General features: G+C 42.4%; 1 protein-coding gene across 1 annotated transcript; it reads left to right on the top strand.

The window, feature by feature from the left end:
- The first annotated feature begins 5,173 nt into the window (after positions 1-5,173).
- On the top strand, positions 5,174-8,436 carry scg2a (secretogranin II a). Its single transcript, XM_048542863.2, has 3 exons — positions 5,174-5,321; positions 5,549-5,644; positions 6,268-8,436. The coding sequence occupies exon 3, from the start codon at positions 6,288-6,290 to the stop codon at positions 8,091-8,093; it is 1,806 nt and encodes a 601-aa protein (XP_048398820.1). The 5' UTR covers positions 5,174-5,321; positions 5,549-5,644; positions 6,268-6,287; the 3' UTR covers positions 8,094-8,436.
- The last annotated feature ends 10,132 nt before the right edge of the window (positions 8,437-18,568 follow it).

Below are 18,568 nucleotides of genomic sequence, written 5' to 3' on the forward strand. Positions count from 1 at the left end.
TCTCCGCCTCCCCCTCTCTCCCTATTTATTCCAGAACCCTCTCCCCATCCCCCTCTCTGATGAAGGGTCTAGGCCCGAAATGTCAGCTTTTGTGCCCCTGAGATGCTGCTTGGCCTGCTGTGTTCATCCAGCTTCACACTTTGTTATCTTATGTTAACAAAGTGAGTTTTGTTTCTTTAATTCATCATAAACACAGGAATTGGACTTCAGTTTGGGTTACGGCAGCAACAAAACATGGACCAATACACACCTTACCTAATATATAGTTGCATTAGACTTCACCAAACCTAACTAATATACCAGACCAACAACGTAATGCTGCCTTTTTCAAGCAACCACTCAAGATGGATCTCTACCCATATTCTTAACTTCTTTTTGACTAATCTCACTAACAACTACCATTGAAGGATGTTTTAAAGTTTCAAATAACTTATTGAATAATACTCTTATGTTGGGCATCTCCTCTGAACTTGAGGAAACTTTGTTAGTCTGGTACTGTGTGGATAGTGTCTTTGTATTTGCAAAGCAATGTGGCTTCTTGGAATTTTCCTTACACATAAAGTAGTGCTTTTTGATGCCATCCGTGTAGGCACAGGCCATAGCAGTGACAGGTCACATGCTTTTTCAAAATTTATTTTGAGGAATGTGGATGACCCTGCCTGGCCAGCATTTATTGCCCATCACTAGTTGCCCTTGAGAAGGCATGGTGAGCTGCCTTCTTGAATCACTGCAGTTTGCCTCCTGTGGGTTGACCCAAAATGCCATCAGGGAGGGAATTCCAGGATTTTGACCCAGCTACAGTTGAAGGAATCATGATATATTTCCTCGTCAGGATGGTGAGTAACTTAGAAGGAAACTTGATGTTGATGATGTTCCCATGTTCCTGCTGCCCTTGTCCTTCTCCATGGAAGTGGACGCAGGTTTGAAAGGTGCCATCTAAGGATCTTTGGTCAATTTCTGGAGTGCATCTTGTCAATAGTACATACTGCCGCTACTGAGTATCAGCGGTGGAGGGAGTTGATGTTTCTGCATATGGTGTCAATCCAGCGGGTTGCTTTATCCTGGATGGTATCAAACTTCTAGAGTGTTGTTGAAGCTAAACCCATCCAGGCAAATGGGGGTATTCCATCACAATCCTTACTTGTACCTTGTGGATGAGGACAGGCTTTGGAGAGTCAGTAGGCGAGTTGCTTGCCTCAGTATTCCTAGCCTCTGACCTGCTCTTGTAGCCACTGAGTTTATGTGGTGAGTCCAACTGAACTTCTGGACAATGGTAACTCTAAAGATGTTGATAGTGGGGTATCCAATGATGTTAACACCATTGAATATAAAGAGGCAATGGTTAGTTTGTTTCTTATTGGTGATAGTTATAGCCAGTTATTTGTGTGGTATGAATGTTACTTCCTATTTTTAAGCCCAAGCCTGAATGTTGCATCTGAACATAACCTGTTTTGATATCTGTTGTGAATGGTGCTGTACATTATGCAATCATCAGCCAATATACCCACTTCTGACCTTATGATGGAGACCTTATCATTGATGATGCAGCTGAAGATGACTGCAACTAGCACACCACTCTGCGGAATTCCTGCAGACCTGTTCTGGAGCTGAGATGACTGACCTCCAGCAACCATGGCCATTCTCCTTGTGCCAGTGTGACACCAACTGCCAGAGAGTTTGCCCCTGATGTAGCCATTGATTCCGGTTTTACCAATCGCCGTAATGCTACACTTGGTCAAATCCAGCCGAGTTTTCAAAGGCTGTCACTCACCTTACCTGTGGAATTCAGCTTTTTTGTCCACGTTTGAACCAAGGCTGTAATGATGTCAGGAGCTGAGTGGCCCTGGCAGAACCAAACTGAACATCACTAAGCAGGTTATTGCTGAGCAGGTACTGCCTGACAGCAATATTGATGACGCCTTCCATCACTTTACTGATGATCAAGAGTGGACTGACAAGGCAGTAATACATTGCATTGGATTTGTCCCGCTTTCTATGTACAGGACATACCTGGGCAATTTTCCACATTGTTAGGTAGATGTCAGTGTGGTGACTGTACTGGAAGAGGTTGGCTGGGGGAACAGCAATGTCTGGAGCACAAGGCTTCAGTACTATTGCCAAAAAGTTGTCAGGGGCCAAAACCTTCACAGTATCCATTGTCTCTAACCATTTCTTGATATCACGTGGATTGAATCAAAGTGGCATCTGTGATGCTGGGGACCAATGGAGGAGGTTGAGATGGATCATCCATTTTCCACTTTTGGCAAAAGATTGCTGTGAACGCGTCAGCCTTATCTTTTGCACAGATGTGCTGGGTTCTTCCATCATTGAGGATGCGGAAATCTACGAACTCTCCTCCTCCAGCGAATTGTTTAATTGTCTACCACCATTCACAACTGGCTGTGTCAGCACTGCAGAACTTAGATCTGATCCATTGGTTATGGGATTGCTTAGGTTTGTCTATCATTTGCTGCTTGTGCTGTTTGGTAGCTTCACTAGGTTGACACCTCATTTTCAGGTATGCCTGCTGCTTCTCCTGTCATTTCCTCCTGCACTGTCCATTCAAACAAGATTGACTGGGGGATATGTTGGGCTGTGAGACTGCAAATTTTGGTAGAATATAACTCTACTGCCACAGATGGTCCAGAGCACCTCATGGATGCCCAGTTTTGAGTTGTTAAAACTATTTGAAGTCTGTCCCATTTAGCACAACATCACAATGGAGTTTATTCTGAATGTGAAGTTGGGACTTCCTCTCCACAAGGACTGGGCAGTGGTCACTCTTGCTGATACTGTCATGGACAGGTACATCTACAGCTGATAGATTGCTAAGAATGAGGTCAAGTACGTTTTTCCCTTTTGTTGTCACCACCTGGTGCAGACCCAATCTAGCAACTATGTCCTTTGGGACCCAACAATCTGGATCAGTAATACTGCTGTCAAGCCACTCATGGTGGTCGACTTTGAAATTCTGCCACACAGCCCTCTCCTCCACCCAGAGTACATTTTGTGCCCTTAATATCTTCAGTGCTTCCTCCAAGCTTCATTTTCCACCACCACATTTCTTTTAAAACATTAAAGAGAAATCTCATAAAAGGCAGTAAAGCAGTCCAGTTTCCTCTGCTTTCAAATTGTCTCTTAGTGCATAATCATTCAGGATGTGGGTGAGACCATTTCACAGCATTGCTGCAGGCTTGCCAATGATTTCACACTCCATTGTGGCCTAGCTCCACTTTATTTGCTTTTTGAGTCTTTTCAAAAGCAAATACAAATTCAGCTAATCCAGAATTGCCAGTCTAGTATCTCAATTTTATAAGCACATCTTTCTATTGGATTTAGCCTCTGTTAGTAGGAGCGGCTGACAACTCTACCAAGTGTCAGAGTTTTAGGTTATCTGAATTTGATTAATTATCTCTCTTACATCTCTATTTCAATCTCTGATTTTCCATCACAGCAGTTATTGCAGAAAAGGTGTAAACTGGAACTAAGGTGTTTAACACAGTATTACAAGAACCCTGGTGTTGTAGAGAGTTAGGAATGGGGGCACACATTTGATTTATGCTAAGCTATGACGCAAATCCATTAAATGGAAAAGTTTCATATTGATCCCAACAGGACATATAATTTCCAAATAGTTGCACCAATAGCATGTTACAAAGGTGTGACATGAAAAAATGGAGTGCTGATCTGTGGGTACACAGGGATCGAAGTGCCCCTGTAATTCTTAACCCAGCAACATTCATGGATTGACAAATATGTGCATTAAGCTACTTTATTTTTTTCTGTTGAATTGACTTTTCAATTTTTTTTGGTCCTCTAAATTTCTGTACATGTTTTATGTTTCTTGTTAATTGAATAGAGAATTTCGAGTTGTGGAGGCAGCAAAGGCTTGATCCTTACACTGGGTACCTCTCTAAATATATACAATGGCTTCCAGTTTTGTCACAAGGATCTGCTCTGTCATTTTTGTGGACTTTCCACTTGGCCAAATTTCCTGGGAATAGGTGGCTAAAATAAAAATCTTAACACAGGTAATTTTTTTTGCTTACTTCTAAGGAAGAAGTATTCCTCTTGGCTTTGGTAAGGAAACATGAATCTGACTCACCCCTATTTCTAGGATTATCTCTCCATCTATGTACTTAATGGTAGGAACTGTTCAGTCTGCAGTTGACATCCTCTGAGAAGTATAATTTCAGTGGATGGGGGACTACTTCCCACTGATTCTCACTCCCTCACCCCCTTTTCAGCTGATATACCCGCACTTTACAGAAAATAACGACAGCTACTTATTGTCAAGAAATTTGAGAGAGATGTGCCACGCATAATATGATGAGACAGATTGGAAATGCACTCGTAAACGGAATTTTCATGGTATCATACCCAGTTGTATATACTAACAAGGTCAACAATAAAAAGGAAAAGTACAAGTACTCGAAGATTGTTGACATCTTAAAATGAGTTTCCCTGCTGGAAATGTTAACGCAGGCCAACATCTGAAAACCAACGTTAACATTTCCAGCAGGGCCCATAGTCAAATTGTTAACGCTTTTCTCTTTCAGATGCTGACCAATCGGTATTCGAGCGTTGGTGCAATTCCAAGCCTACATTTAACCATTTTAAATTCAGTCGAACCAGCAAGCTATTCGGTTTTGGACTGTCACAAGGTAAATGCAAAGGAACTGGTGAATGTTAAGCCATCAGGAAAATACAGCGAATCTCAGATAGTGTGAGCAAAATGAAATCTCATCTCTGCACTTGCAGGCCGATTAAATCTGAGTTTTAGATCAATTTTACAAGTGAGGCATGGGGTGGGTGGGTGGGTGGAGAACTAAAGAACTCGGTTAAGACCTCTTGAAATTCATGCAGCAAAGTTGAGGTCAGGCTTGAAGTCATCTTGAACGGTTCTGAGGAAGGGTCACCGGACCCGAAACGTTAACTCTGATTTCTCTGCACAGGTAGTGTCAGACCTGTTCAGCTTTTGGCAGCAAGCTCTATTTTTGAAGTGATCTTTCTTGAACTCCCAATAGTTCTTCGTCTTTGCGTGTACATCCTACAGACTGAACACATTTGATGTTGTCTTTTTTCCGTCCTAATCGTGCGTCGACCTTCCGGTGAGGGCTCTTGTCTCCGATTGCATTCGCTGGAAAAGGCGGTACAGGCGTCAGAGCCAGCTGACGCAGGGTCAGGTGGTTCTGACTTGTTGCGGGGCTGCTTTATAAACAGGGAGCTGTCCGCCTGCTGAAAATTTCACTGCCCACTTGCTCCAGAGACGCTGACAAGAAAGATGTTCTCAGCCAGAAGGGGTCCAGTTTAAATCTCAGGTGAGCTTGACATCGCGTTTAAGGGAGCCCAAGCTTTCCTTGCCCCCCCCCCCGCCCCCATCCAGGATGTCTCTCCTGCTGGCCGATCCTTTTAAACCGCGTGGTTCTTCAATAGCAACCTGATGCGCTCTGGAATTGTGTTGCTCTCTCGCTTCATCGCTCAAATCTGCAGCACAATTGTGTTTACATGCTTAACGGAACTGATGCATTTTCTTCTCTTTTTAAAGCTTGTTTTAAAAAAAAGATAAAATCGTGAACTCCGGACGGACGACGCCAACATCCCTGAGCCGAAGTTGGTAAAGCCAAGCTGTGTGCTGAGTGAGGTGGAGTAAAAGCAATGAACTGTTCTTCCAAACGTAGTCAAAATAAGTCTAGGATTGAAATATGTTAGCATACAAACGGAATTCAGTAATATTATTTCATATTTCACGTCGTTGCGCATAAGAAATGTCCTTTTCGAGCTTTCAATTGTACCAGACAAATGGAACGCATGTTACCATGGGAACAAATACTGCAGCATTTCGAGACCCGGCCAAACCTGAGATGAAAAGAGCTTAAGGATGAATGTAGCATTCACACAAATAGAATTAGAATGCAGCAGATAGCAAATACTGTGTTAAATGTCTGACGGGTACTACCTAATTTTCTAAATGTGTGCAATACTGCTCGATTAACACAAAATCTTAGCAAACCGAGAAGGCACACGTTAAATCGACTGAACGTAATTTCAATTAATGTAAATCGATCGGTTCTTCTTATTAAATCTCTTTCCAGCACAGAGGGTAAAGTGTTAGCAAGGCTAGTATTATAGGGGTACTGAGTGAATTCGTTCAGAAATACCAAGAGTGAAAGATATTATATTCTCTCGACAACTTACATTTCTAGATTAGAATGTATTTAATGCCTGTGTTGTAATCATTTTTGTTTTTGTTTTTGCATTTACCAGTTGGGGGCACCGTATTAAACATGGCGATGGTAAAAACCTCTCCAAGCGGTATGATATTAACCCTCAGCATCCTACTTTATTCAGACATCCTTAGGGCTGCTTCGCTGGTGCCAAACATATATGATCTAAACACTTTGAAAGAAAGAATGTCTTACTATCCTAACCCGGATATGATTAAAGCCCTAGAATTTATTGAGAATTTAAGACAAAACAGTGAAGACACAGCTTTCCCAGACTATGATGAAAGAGGTATCTTGCGTCCAATTCAAGAAGCCCTCTTGAGAAAGGTCGAGGAAGATCGTGAAGAGAACGAGCAGTCAGACACCAAAAGGGAATCTCTGGACGACGGCAGGGCTGATTGGGCTAAGCTTTCACTAAAGACACTGATGCAAGCAGACAGCAATGCCGAGGCCAATGCCAACGCCTATAGACAGCAGATGATTGATGGTAACCAACAAGACTATGACGGACCCCTGTTTGAAAGAGGCGGGAGACAGGACTTGACAAGGAAGTACCACCTTGCATTTCCCGGGGACAGCTACAGAATCAATCCCTACAAACGCACCAACGAAATTATAGAGGAAGAGTACACTCCCCAAAGCCTTGCCACACTGGAGTCTGCTTTCCGTGAGCTAGGGAAACACGCAGAGCCATACAGGCAACAAGAGAGGCTGCAGGAAGAGCATTTTCATAAAGACGAGGAGGACGACATCTCCCGGGACAGTGAGTTTGCTTATGAGGACGCGGCAGAGGGAGAAGACTCGGTTGAAGTGAAGAACCGGCATCAACATAAAGTAGTGCAATTTGACGGTGAGGAAACTGAGCTGGACGGAGACTCGGAGCGAACAGGAACCAATGGGAAGAATTCTTTAGCGAATTTCGATGAGCTGGATCTGGCTCAGCCGAATTCCCTTGAACAGGGGAAGATGAAGAATGACAACGCGGCGGCGGACCTGATGCTGCAGTATTACAAGCGGCTGCAAGACAGAATGGACGAGGACCAAGCGAAAAGGGAGGTTGGGACAGCAGCTGGAGACAGAAATGGGGAGAAGGAGACAGCGCAAAACAGGCAGGTCAGAGGCTCGCAAGGAGACATTGAGCCACGGCTCATGAACCAGTTGGTGGGGCTCCAAATATACCCGGATGATATCGTCCAAATGCTGCAAGAAGCGGAGAGGAGGAAAGATGCAGGGGCAGAGAGTTCGCAAGTGCAGGCGGACCGGGAACAGCTGGGGCTCCGAGAGAGTTATCCCAGAGAACAGAGCGCCGCAGACAGCAGCCTGGAAGATCTCACTCCTGAAGACGTCCTGAACATCCTGGGGCTGGATGATGGACGCTTGCGCAAAGATCCGTCAAGAAACCGCCTGTTCGGACCCGATGTCCCCGTTGAAAGCTTTCCAGGGATTGGCAACCAGCAGGCGGTGGGCTCCAGTGAGGGCACGGCCCGTGAGCAGCCAGGCGCCGGGGAGGAACTGACCGGGTACCTTCAGAGGCTGCTGGCGGCGGACATCGGCTTGGCCAACTCAGCCGAGCCGCCACGTGTTTCCCCTGTGGGCGGGCGGCACCCCGAGGCAGCCGGCTCCAGGGAACCCCTCCGCGAACTGCTGCATGGCATGAACTCCAGGAAAGCTGCGGAAATTCTGTCGCTTATCAATCATCTTTCCGGCTTTGCCGGAAACGATTACCGCGCACCTCGAAGACAGCAAAACGGGGAAGAGTCCTTGCTGATGATCCACAAACTGGTGGAATTATTAAACCAACAGAATGAGAACCAGGATCGCTCTGTGAACGAATTAAACAGAGGAATGGTCGACCTTCATGATTAAATAGTGTTACTGAAGAATAAAAGCTTGTTTGTGTCTGTGAGCTTATACTCTGATTGACATTCCTACTTAGTTAAGATTTCTATATTTAAGGCACATGGACACTGACAATTAATAAACCCTCTTTATTGTGTGAAGTTGTTCTTTGCAGTGGGTGTCCTATCACAAGCTTATTGCCATTATTCCAGCACTGAAAATATTTACTTTTCATTTTGAAGCCATTTTAAACTTTGAAATGTGCAGACATTCCTTTGGCTAGAACATTTGCCCATGACGCGTTGTTAGGTGTTCGTAGAAACGCGTCCCTGGTTGATTTTTTTTTAAATAAAACTTTTTTTTTCTTAAATTGAACCAAAGGAGATCGTTATTGTCTTACGGTTTCTTGTGAAAAGTCGAGAAGAAAATAAAGTGGCATCAAGAAAATAACAAAAGTATTAGTCCTTGTACATGTTGCATGCATTGTTGAATTTTCAAATACCACGCCTGCCGAGCACCACTTCCACTCAACACAATCCTACTCCTCTACTTTGTACAGACACCTAACAACGCAAAAACAAAAAGCACACGTTGGCACTATTTTAAATCAATCTCCTTTCACCTTCACAGAGTTAATTTGGGCGGAACGCAAATGATTTTTCTGTTGTTTTGCAAACTGTTTTCTCGTGAATGCACAGACAAGCCACCACTGACACAACCTCTACTGTTGAGAGAAACGTTTTAACGGTATCTAAGGGCTGAAGTCACTTCAGCATATAAAACACGCTTGGAGCAATGCATCACACTGTCTTCAAAAAAAAACTAACTGGGGGTCCCACTGCAGTGCAGCAGAGAGAATGACTGGAGAATAGGGAGAATATTAAAAGATAAACAAAGAGGTGAAATCAGAGATAACACAGTGTGGAGCTGGAGGAACACAGCTGGAGAAGAGTCCCCAACCGAAATGTCAGCTTTCCTGCTTCTCTGATACCGCCTGGCCTGCTGTGTTCCTTCAGCTCCACACTGTGTTATCTCTGACTCCAGCATCCGCAGTTCTTACTGTTTCCAAGGTAAAGTCAGCACAGTCTTACCAGATCACAGGGCTGCTGTCATTAGAGAGAGACCGCTGGTGGTAGTTTAATCTGAGGGTCATCACACCTCAGACCAGGAGAGAGGTTGAGAAGGAGAGCCCTCTATGGTTACCACAGTCAGGGTAGGAAGTGAACTCATGATGTTGACATTACTCTGTATCACAAACCAGCTATTAAGCCAACTGAGGTACCAGGCTATAACCTCCTGGGGTTGAGTTAACAGTGTTAATTCTCAATGAGGGACATGCATCTTTAGGATAGAGGTTAAGCGTGGACAGCAGCAAAACCTAAGCAATAGCCAGTCAATATTTCCACCCCATCTCATTTTCCCCCAAGAGGATGGCCTCCTGATTTACCATCTCCTGTTTGTTTTCCACCTCAATGTTTCATGGTTTAGGGTCACCACTTAGACATCCAATTGGGGGTGCACATGGGTGTGCACTAACTCATATGGTCGCAAGGTATCCGTGGAATTCAGTGTGGGAGACTGTTAGGTAAGGCAGAGCCTGTACTGTAAAATAAAAGGGAAATGGAAAAAAAAGGGTAATATGAAGAAACAATTCAATGTGTCTGACAAATTGCAGCCTGGTTGCATTTGTGAGATTGGAGAAGAAATCACAATTCATTGACACCATTTAAAGACCACAGGAGTCTCTTAAAAGCGGTCTTCCGTAAGCCATGGCTGTGGCAAGTGGAAATGTTGGAGAGGTGTGCAGAGATTTGTTCACACCTATCCCCTTTCATGTTTCTCACTTATGTCCCACTCCAAAAGCTTGTCAATGACAACTCCTATCAATAGCCTGTCATCCCATTCTGCTCATTCTTAACACTATAAACAAAATTCTCATTCTTCTTAGAAAACACAGTGTGAAGCTGGATGAACACAGCAGGCCAAGCAGCATCAGAGGAGCAGGAAATCATTTCTGAAGAAGGGTCTCGACCGGAAACATCAGCTTTCCTGCTCCTCTGATGCTGCTTGGCCTGCTGTGCTCATCCAGGTCTACACCTTGTTATCTCAGATTCTCCAGCATCGTCAGTTCCTACTATCTCTGATTCTTCCTATCTCAGAAGTAGGAAATGTTGAGTTCAGAAAGATGTACCATCAGTTTCTTTTCAAGATTATTCATTAAGGATATTTGGATGCTACTGCCAAGACCATTGTTCATTTTTAATTGCCTTTGAGAGGATGGTGGTCAACTGTTTGCTTGAATCACTGCACTTGAATGACAGAAAGAGTTGCAAAATACTGTTGAGTATGGACTTTCACAATTTTGGTTAAATTAGGATAGTCTGTGACTTGGAGGAGAATGTAAAGGTGATGGTGATACCATTTGCCAGCTACCCTTGTCCCAGGTGGAGAGGTATAAGTTGGGAAGGTGCTATTGAAGAAATCTTGACAAGCAGTTATAATGTATATTAATGTTATACACCTCTGTCATGTTGCAATACTGATGAGGGAAATTTATATTTAAGTTGGTGGATGGGATACTAATTTTATTTTGTCCTGCAATGTATCAAACAACTTGATATTATTGGAACTACACGCATCCAGCCAAGTGCAGTATATTGATTTATGTCTTGTAAATGAGGGAAGGCTCTGGGGAGTCAAGAGGGGACTCGTTTATTGCATAATACCCAACTTTTAACCTACTGTTGCAATTGTATCCACATGGTTGATCCAGTTAGGCTTCTAATCAATACTGAACACAGAATATCAATGATAGAGGAATTTAATAATGGTTATTTTTTTTAAATGTCAAGAGGAGCATAAAGGTTAGAGTTAGAGTTGGCAGACACCTGTATGATGAAAATATTACTTCCCATTAATTAGCACCAATGTTGCCTGGATTCACATGTAAAGGAGCTGTGAATGATATTGCACACTCTGCAATTATCACTGAACTTCTCTAAATATGATCTTGTGATAGAAAATTATTGTTGTAGTAGCAGAAGATGGATAGACCTAGAACATTGACCCAATTAAAGGACTCCTGCAGCATATCCTGGGACATACAACTGTCCAAAATATGAACAGATGTAAGATTTTCACCCCTCAAACTTGCTCTACCATCTAATAAGATCTTTATTTTCAGAATCTAGATTCCCACCTATCCCTGATGACCTTGATTCCCTTACCCAACAAACTTAAAAGAAGTCCAATGACTTTGTTTTCACCACCCATTTTCTGACACTGAGAGTTGCAAAGTTGCAAAATCCACCAAGGAAAAAAAAAAAAATCTCTGCCTTAAAAGGGACAACCACTGATTTTGGTGTTTCTGTTCTCACCCATTAGAGTAAGCATTATTTCCATGTCCATATTGTTAAGACCATCGGGGTATAATACACTTCAATAAAGTCATCCCTCACTGCTAAACTCCAGTGGAAACAAGCGCAGCCTATCTAATCTATCTTCAGAGGGCAATGTAAACCATTCATGCCAGATATCAATCTAGCAAATCTGTCCTGAACCATGTCCAAAATATTTGCATCCTTCCTTAAGCAAGAAAAAAAATGCACACAATATTTGCAAGGTTTTCTTACCATGCCCTGTATAATTGAAGAGTAGCATCCGTAAATTTATGTGCAATTCCTCTTGTAATAAAGGATAGCATCCCATTTGCCTTCTTGACTACATGCTGAACCTGCAAAATAACTATGATTCATGAGCTCAAACACCAAGTACCTTTAAGAACTCTTGTTACCTGGGGCGTTTTTTTATTGCATTTCTAGCTAGCTTCCTCTCATGTTCTAAATTTTTTCTCCTGATTAGCTGTTCAGTAATTCTTTGCTGTTCTTTATATTCTGACCAATCATCTGACATGCAGTTATGTACTTTTTTCCTTAGTTTGATCCTTTCCTTCAATTTTTTTAGTTAACTATAGATGGTAGATCTCTCTTTTAAATTATTCTTTCTGGTAGGAGTATTCTTACTCTGAGTATTCAGAAATATCCCTCAACTCCTGCATTGCATCTCTATTGATCTATCCCTTAATCTTGTATGCCAGTTCTCTTTGGCTAGCTCAGCTTTTGCACCAATTATTTAAGTTTAAAGTAGTAGTCTTAGACCCAATCTTCTTCCTTTTAAATTGGATGTGAAGAATTAATCATATTTTGATTAGTGTTATTGAGGGTGATTTTATTCTGAGGTAATTCATTTATCCTGTCACATTACAAATCACCAAGTCTAATTTAATCTGTTCTCTTGTCGGTCCCACAATGTACTGCCATAAAAAAATTGTCCTGAAAACATTCTATGAACTCTGCTTTCAGGATCCTACTGCCAAGTTGATTTTCCCAGTTTATATTTGGATTAAAGTCATCGATGATTATTGCCATTTCTTTATCACAAGCACCCAATACACTTCCTTATACATGAACACCCTCATTGTGGTTGCTGTTAGGTGTCATGCCTACTCATGACAAATTTTTCCTCAGCTCCACTCAAATTGTTTCTGCAGCTTGATTGTCTGAGCTACAGTCACGTTTGACTATTACACAAATGCCACCCATCATTAATAGAGATACAGCTCCCACCTTTATCTGTATTCCTATTCTTCTTGAATGTCATATACCCTTCAATACTGAGGATCCATTACTTGTCATCCTGCAGTATGTCTCCATAATGGAGTAAAGATGATTGACTCCCAATAGCTACAACCATCTTCCATTGCATGATTCCATTAGATGATTCCATCTAAGGAAATGCTAGCTCAAAATAGCACTACACATTCTTCAAAAAGAGGATTAGAGTAGGTGTCTTCAAACTGTGAATCAATGGGTATAGGAGCTAGATGGAATAGAATGCCAGAGGTGCTTTACCTCTTAAAGTCATAGAATCGTATTAGACGATAGAGTTTGTTGTGGGGACCAAAGGCATGACTTTGATTAAGTTGAAGAATATTTCTAATAAACCAGAATAGGATAATAGATAACTAAGCAATAGTGCAGAGTTGAGTTCTGTTGGTGAAATAGAAAAGGATGTTATCAGTGTACATGTACAAACTAGTGCAGTGTTTCTGGATGAGCCACTGGAGGCATTATGTAAATGAGAAACAGGAAAGAATTCTTGGAGATCACCAGAGGTAAAGGTGTGTAAGCAGAAAGAAATGCTATTGCAGGTAATCTTAGAGCATTAATAGGATATGAATAGAAATAGACAAGTGCAATTCTATCCTACTGGATGATAGTAGAGAGATATTGGAGAAGGATGTTGTGGAAAGTCAGAGCAGGAAGGATGAGGATGGGTCATTACTCTTTGTCACAAATGATTCAGTTTGTGATGTTGTTCAGTGTTGGTTTAGTAGCATGACAGTGTGAAAACATTGAGTTCTTTTAAAGATATGCTTGGACATGAAAGGGCAATTGAAGATTTGAGTAGTAACTTTCAAGAATATTTGCATCAGTTATTGGTTTTATAGAGAATGGTGATGATGGTAGTTTTGAAGAAGAGCAGAGCAATACCCAAAGAGGGAAAGAACTATTAAGTTGGCAAATGAGCTAAATGTTGAGGGAATGATATTCCTTTCTGTTGAGGAAGAGTCCAGGCTGATAAAGGGAAGCACTGAAGGCAATGTCAATACCATTGAAACATTCAGAAAGCTAAAATTGTCAAACTGAGTGAGAGATTCAGGTGTTCTGCCTGGATGTGAGAGCGTTGATCACCTTCCTAAAGCAGTTGGGATCAGGAAGATGCCTTTGATATCATCTGCTGTAATCTGGATGACCTATAGTCTCACAGTGTGTTATGAAGTATATTAATCCTGGTTGCTTTGGCCCTCATGTCCATACCCTGGTTTGGAGCTCTCATTGGGGCTGCGATAGTTGACAGCCTCTTTATTGAGCATTTTTTTTTAAAACAGCACTGGTTTTGCCTTACTTATTTATTTCTTTTCAATCCCATTGCTTTATATTTGGATGGCTGTTGTCTTTCCATTTTGTCCCATTACCATTTTTGGCTCTTTGCAACTAACTCATTATTTAGTCTCTTGTCTTTCCCTTGTTCTTCACCAACCTACAAAACCTCTTATCCCTCTACAATCTTCCTTTCACTTACTGAAATTCTATACACATTTCCAATTTTTCGCATTTCTGATGATGGATCACTAACTTGAAACATTAACCATTAACTCTGTACAGATGCTGCTTGATTTGAAGAGCATTTCCAGCAATTTTGTCTTTATTTTAGCACATAGCATGTCAGGTGCTGAGGCAAACATTTGACAAATGTATTGTACATCTACAGGAGTATTATTTCAGTATCACTATGAAATCTATGAATATTTCTGACCATGCCTGATCAAATGTGGTAAGTAACACATTTCTGATTCAGGATGGTCACAGATGTAGCCTACCATACTGCATCCTTGTTGCCAGTTTCTTGTATTGATGCTATCCATTTTCGAGGGCACCATCTCTCACTTCAATGGGGAAATGGATCAGGAAAAATGTTCTGATATATTATTCATTTGTTTAGCTAGTAAAATTCAAACAATTATTTGAGATTTATTCTGGTGTGTCTGGCAATGGATAAACCCTTTCAGATTACCAACTGCAAACATTACACATCCCAGATTCGAGAGTTTTTTTTATAAAACTACCTCTACTCAGAGGTTTTTACACCACTGTTAAAGATCAAACCAGAAGGTTGAACGTGCTTTACTTAAAGCTCAACTGATTAAAGTAATGGTTACTGGTCTAATCCTGATCATCATTGCTGCACCTTGAAGCATGCCAGCACATGGCACTGCTGCTGCCAGCACACTGTACACAAGGACAGGTATACATTTCATGGGTTTGATCATGCTGCATCTCAGGGGAGCTCACTTGCTGTCTTAGCAGTCACTTATTTTATGTCTGCTTGGATAATCATAGCATCTCCACCATTTTGCACTTTTCCCCTTTAGTCAGAGTTTAAATGCTGACAGTGTGTCTGTAGTGATTTGCCTTTTAATGCAGACCCAAATCCAGGTAACTAGACATAGTTTCCAGCTGTGATCAATCGGAGGTCGATGTATTGTTGTACGGCACCATATGACACAAATCTTACACCTCCATAAAATGCCAGCAGTATACAAAACAAACTAAGTGGCTATGCTCAAAATCTGAGGGTTGTAGTCCTCAGTCAAGTCAGGTGAGACATCCTTTCCACCATTGGCTCCAAAGGGCAGTCTCTGAAATCAGTCTAGTGGCTTAGACACAGTCAGATGGCTGTTGGGGCACTCAGAATTCAGGTTCCCATTCCCCAGGAGGCTATGGTGTGGGCAATGGGCAGTCTTGTGCCTGGGCTGTTGCAGTCAGTTAATCAGGGACATCAGTCAGGGGTCTGGTCATTTATCAGTCAGGGTTGTCTGTCCACATCAGTCAAGGGGATGGGCCACAGTCATTCATGGGGTCTGTTCACTGAAAGTCAAGGGGGTCTTGAAGACAAGCATCCAGCAGAGGGTTGTGATGGTGCTGATTGGCAGTCAGAGTGAAGAATTGCATTGGCGCACTCACCGCTACCAGAAGGAAAGCCTCAGCAAGACATGCTCCAAGTTGAAGAGAAGATAACTATCATCACAGCTCTGCGCTAGATGCTTGAGATGAAGATTTGCTTTGGTGTAGTCACCACTACCAAATAGTGGTTTGTAGAAGGGATAGTTAAACCTCAAGCATCCCTTTAGTATTTCCTTTCTTTTGTTCCTTTCTCCTCCATCCAAAAAAAAATGTCACTGTCAGGACTATGAACAAAAAGGGAATTGAGTGGTCTTGCCCTACTGAAGCTGACTACAAGGGAGAAAGCTGGTAGGTGAGTGGTGGGTAAGGCAGGTAATTTTTACTACTTCTATTGCTCTAATCTGTAAGGGTAGTACATGGGTCCGCAAAGGGCCACAGATAATTGGATGGGTAAGAGGGCCAATCCATGGCTTTCTTAGAGGTATGTATCTGATCCAAGGAAGAAGCATACAGATTGGCCAAGAAAAAATGTCTGAAGATTGGAGCAGTTTAGAATTCAGCAAAGAAGGACCAAAGGATTGATTAAGAAGGGAAAAATACTGTACAAAAGTAAGTTTGAAGGGAACATAAAGACTGACATTAAGGGTTTCTATACGTACACAAAGAGAAAGAAATTGGTGAAGACAAATGTAGGTCCCTTACAGACAGAAATGGAGGAATGTATAATAGGGGACAATGAAATGGCTGAGCAACTGAATACATATTTTGGTCCTGCCTTCACAAAAGAAGACACAAAGCAGATACCAGAAATGTTGGAGAATGCGAGACTGAGTGAGAGGGAAGAATTGAGGGAAATCAATATTAGGAGAGAAATGGTGCTGGGAAAATCAATGGGATCGAAGGCAGATAATTCCCCAAGGCCTGATAATCTACATCCCAGAATACTTAAAGAAGTGTCTCCAGAAATAATGGATGCATTGGTTGTCATCTTCCAGGATTCTAAAGACTCTGAACAGTCCCAGCAACTTGGAGTGTAGCTAATGCCACTCCAATATTCAAGAAAAGAAATAGAGAGAAGACAGGGAATTATAGACCAGTAAGCCAAACATCGGTAGTGGGGAAAATTCTTGAATCCATTATCAAGGACTTTATAGTGGAGTATTTAGGGAGCAGTGGCAGGATCAGACAGAGTTAGTTCGATTAATGAAGGGGAAATCATGCTTGTTGGAATCTGTTGGAATTCTACAAAGGTGTAACCAATACAGTTGACAAGGAGAAGCAGTCGATGTGGTATATTGGGACTTTCAGAAAGCCTTTGACAAAGTCCTGCATTAGAGATTGTTGTGCAAGATTAAGCACATGGAATTGAGGCAAGTGTGTTGAGATGGATAGAAAACTGGTTGGCAGATTACCACAGGAAGTAGTTGATGCCAAAACATTTGAACATATTCAAGAGGCGGCTAGATATAGCACTTAGGGCAAATAGGATCAAAGACTATGGGGAGAAAGCAGAATTAGGCTATTGAGTTGGACAATCAGCCATGATTGTGGTAAATGGCGGTGCAGGCTTGAAGGGCCAAATGGCTTCCTCCTGCTCCTGTTGCCTATGTTTCTATGTCTAATCAGAGACCATTGCTGTGGGAGGAAATTTAATTGTGGGGTTTCGACGCAGCATGCTGGAATACACAAGGCATAACAATTGTGAAGAGAAAGGGCAACTCAGTGAAAAAGGGGAGAGGACACTGTACAGCATGGGAGGGAATAGGTTATGTTGGGGGACAGGGTGTAGTGATTGGCAGTCAACAAGTTCAGGGGTACAGGGCACCTCCAATTCTGACATATTGTCTTGATTTTCTGGATCTGAGGGCGGTAAAATAGACAGGTGAATAGTTAGATAGATGGGTTGGGTGGGGACACGGGGAAGCTCAAGGCCAATAGGCTTGACAAGGAGGGCAACCGAGAGGAGAATTTTTTCTTTGGAGCTCACCAAAGAGGCTGAGCCTGAGACTCTCTGCATGAAGTGCAACCATTGTTTCCTTCCAATATGATGCAAATAACAAACGTGCAATGGAGCTGAAAATAGCTGACACCATACGCAGAATGGGGAGGGTCAGGTGCTTCATTCTGTGAGGAAGAAGGGGACTTCAATTTTGAGCAATGCAAGCTGTTTCACAAGGGGACAACTGCATTACACAGCCACACAGTATAGTTTAAAGACACTTGCAAGCATTAGGTGCTATATGTAAAATCTTGGGCATTAACCTGCAATGTGGAAGCCAAATTCTAGCCTCCAGTAGCACTGAGAAAATAATGCAGCAGCAGGAATCAATCCACAAGTGCCAAAGTAGCAAGCACCTTTCAAGTTCCCAAAGCCTGCTCACTCTAGGAACTGCTAGCTTCACACCTTAGATCATTAGAACATAGAACATAGAACAGTACAGCACAGAACAGGCCCTTCAGCCCACGATGTTGTGCCGACCATTGATCCTCATGCATGCACCCTCGAATTTCTGTGACCATATGCATGTCCCCAATGACCTTGCTTCCACAACTGCTGCTAGCAACGCATTCCATGCTCTCACAACTCTCTGTGTAAAGAACCCGCCTCTGACATCCCCTCTATACTTTCCTCCAACCAGCTTAAAACTATCACCCCTCGTGTTAGCCATTTCTGCCCTGGGAAATAGTCTCTGGCTGTCAACTCTATCTATGCCTCTCATTATCTTGTATACCTCAATTAGGTCCCCTCTCCTCCTCCTTTTCTCCAATGAAAAAAGTCCGAGCTCAGTCAACCTCTCTTCATAAGATAAGCCCTCCAGTCCAGGCAGCATCCTGGTAAACCTCCTCTGAACCCTCTCCAAAGCATCCACATCTTTCCTATAATAGGCTGACCAGAACTGGACACAGTATTCCAAGTGCGGTCTAACCAAAGTTTTATAGAGCTGCAACAAGATCTCACGACTCTTAAACTCAATC

The sequence above is a fragment of the Stegostoma tigrinum genome, chromosome 14 (assembly GCF_030684315.1).
Source record: "Stegostoma tigrinum isolate sSteTig4 chromosome 14, sSteTig4.hap1, whole genome shotgun sequence".
Lineage (NCBI taxonomy): Eukaryota > Metazoa > Chordata > Chondrichthyes > Orectolobiformes > Stegostomatidae > Stegostoma > Stegostoma tigrinum.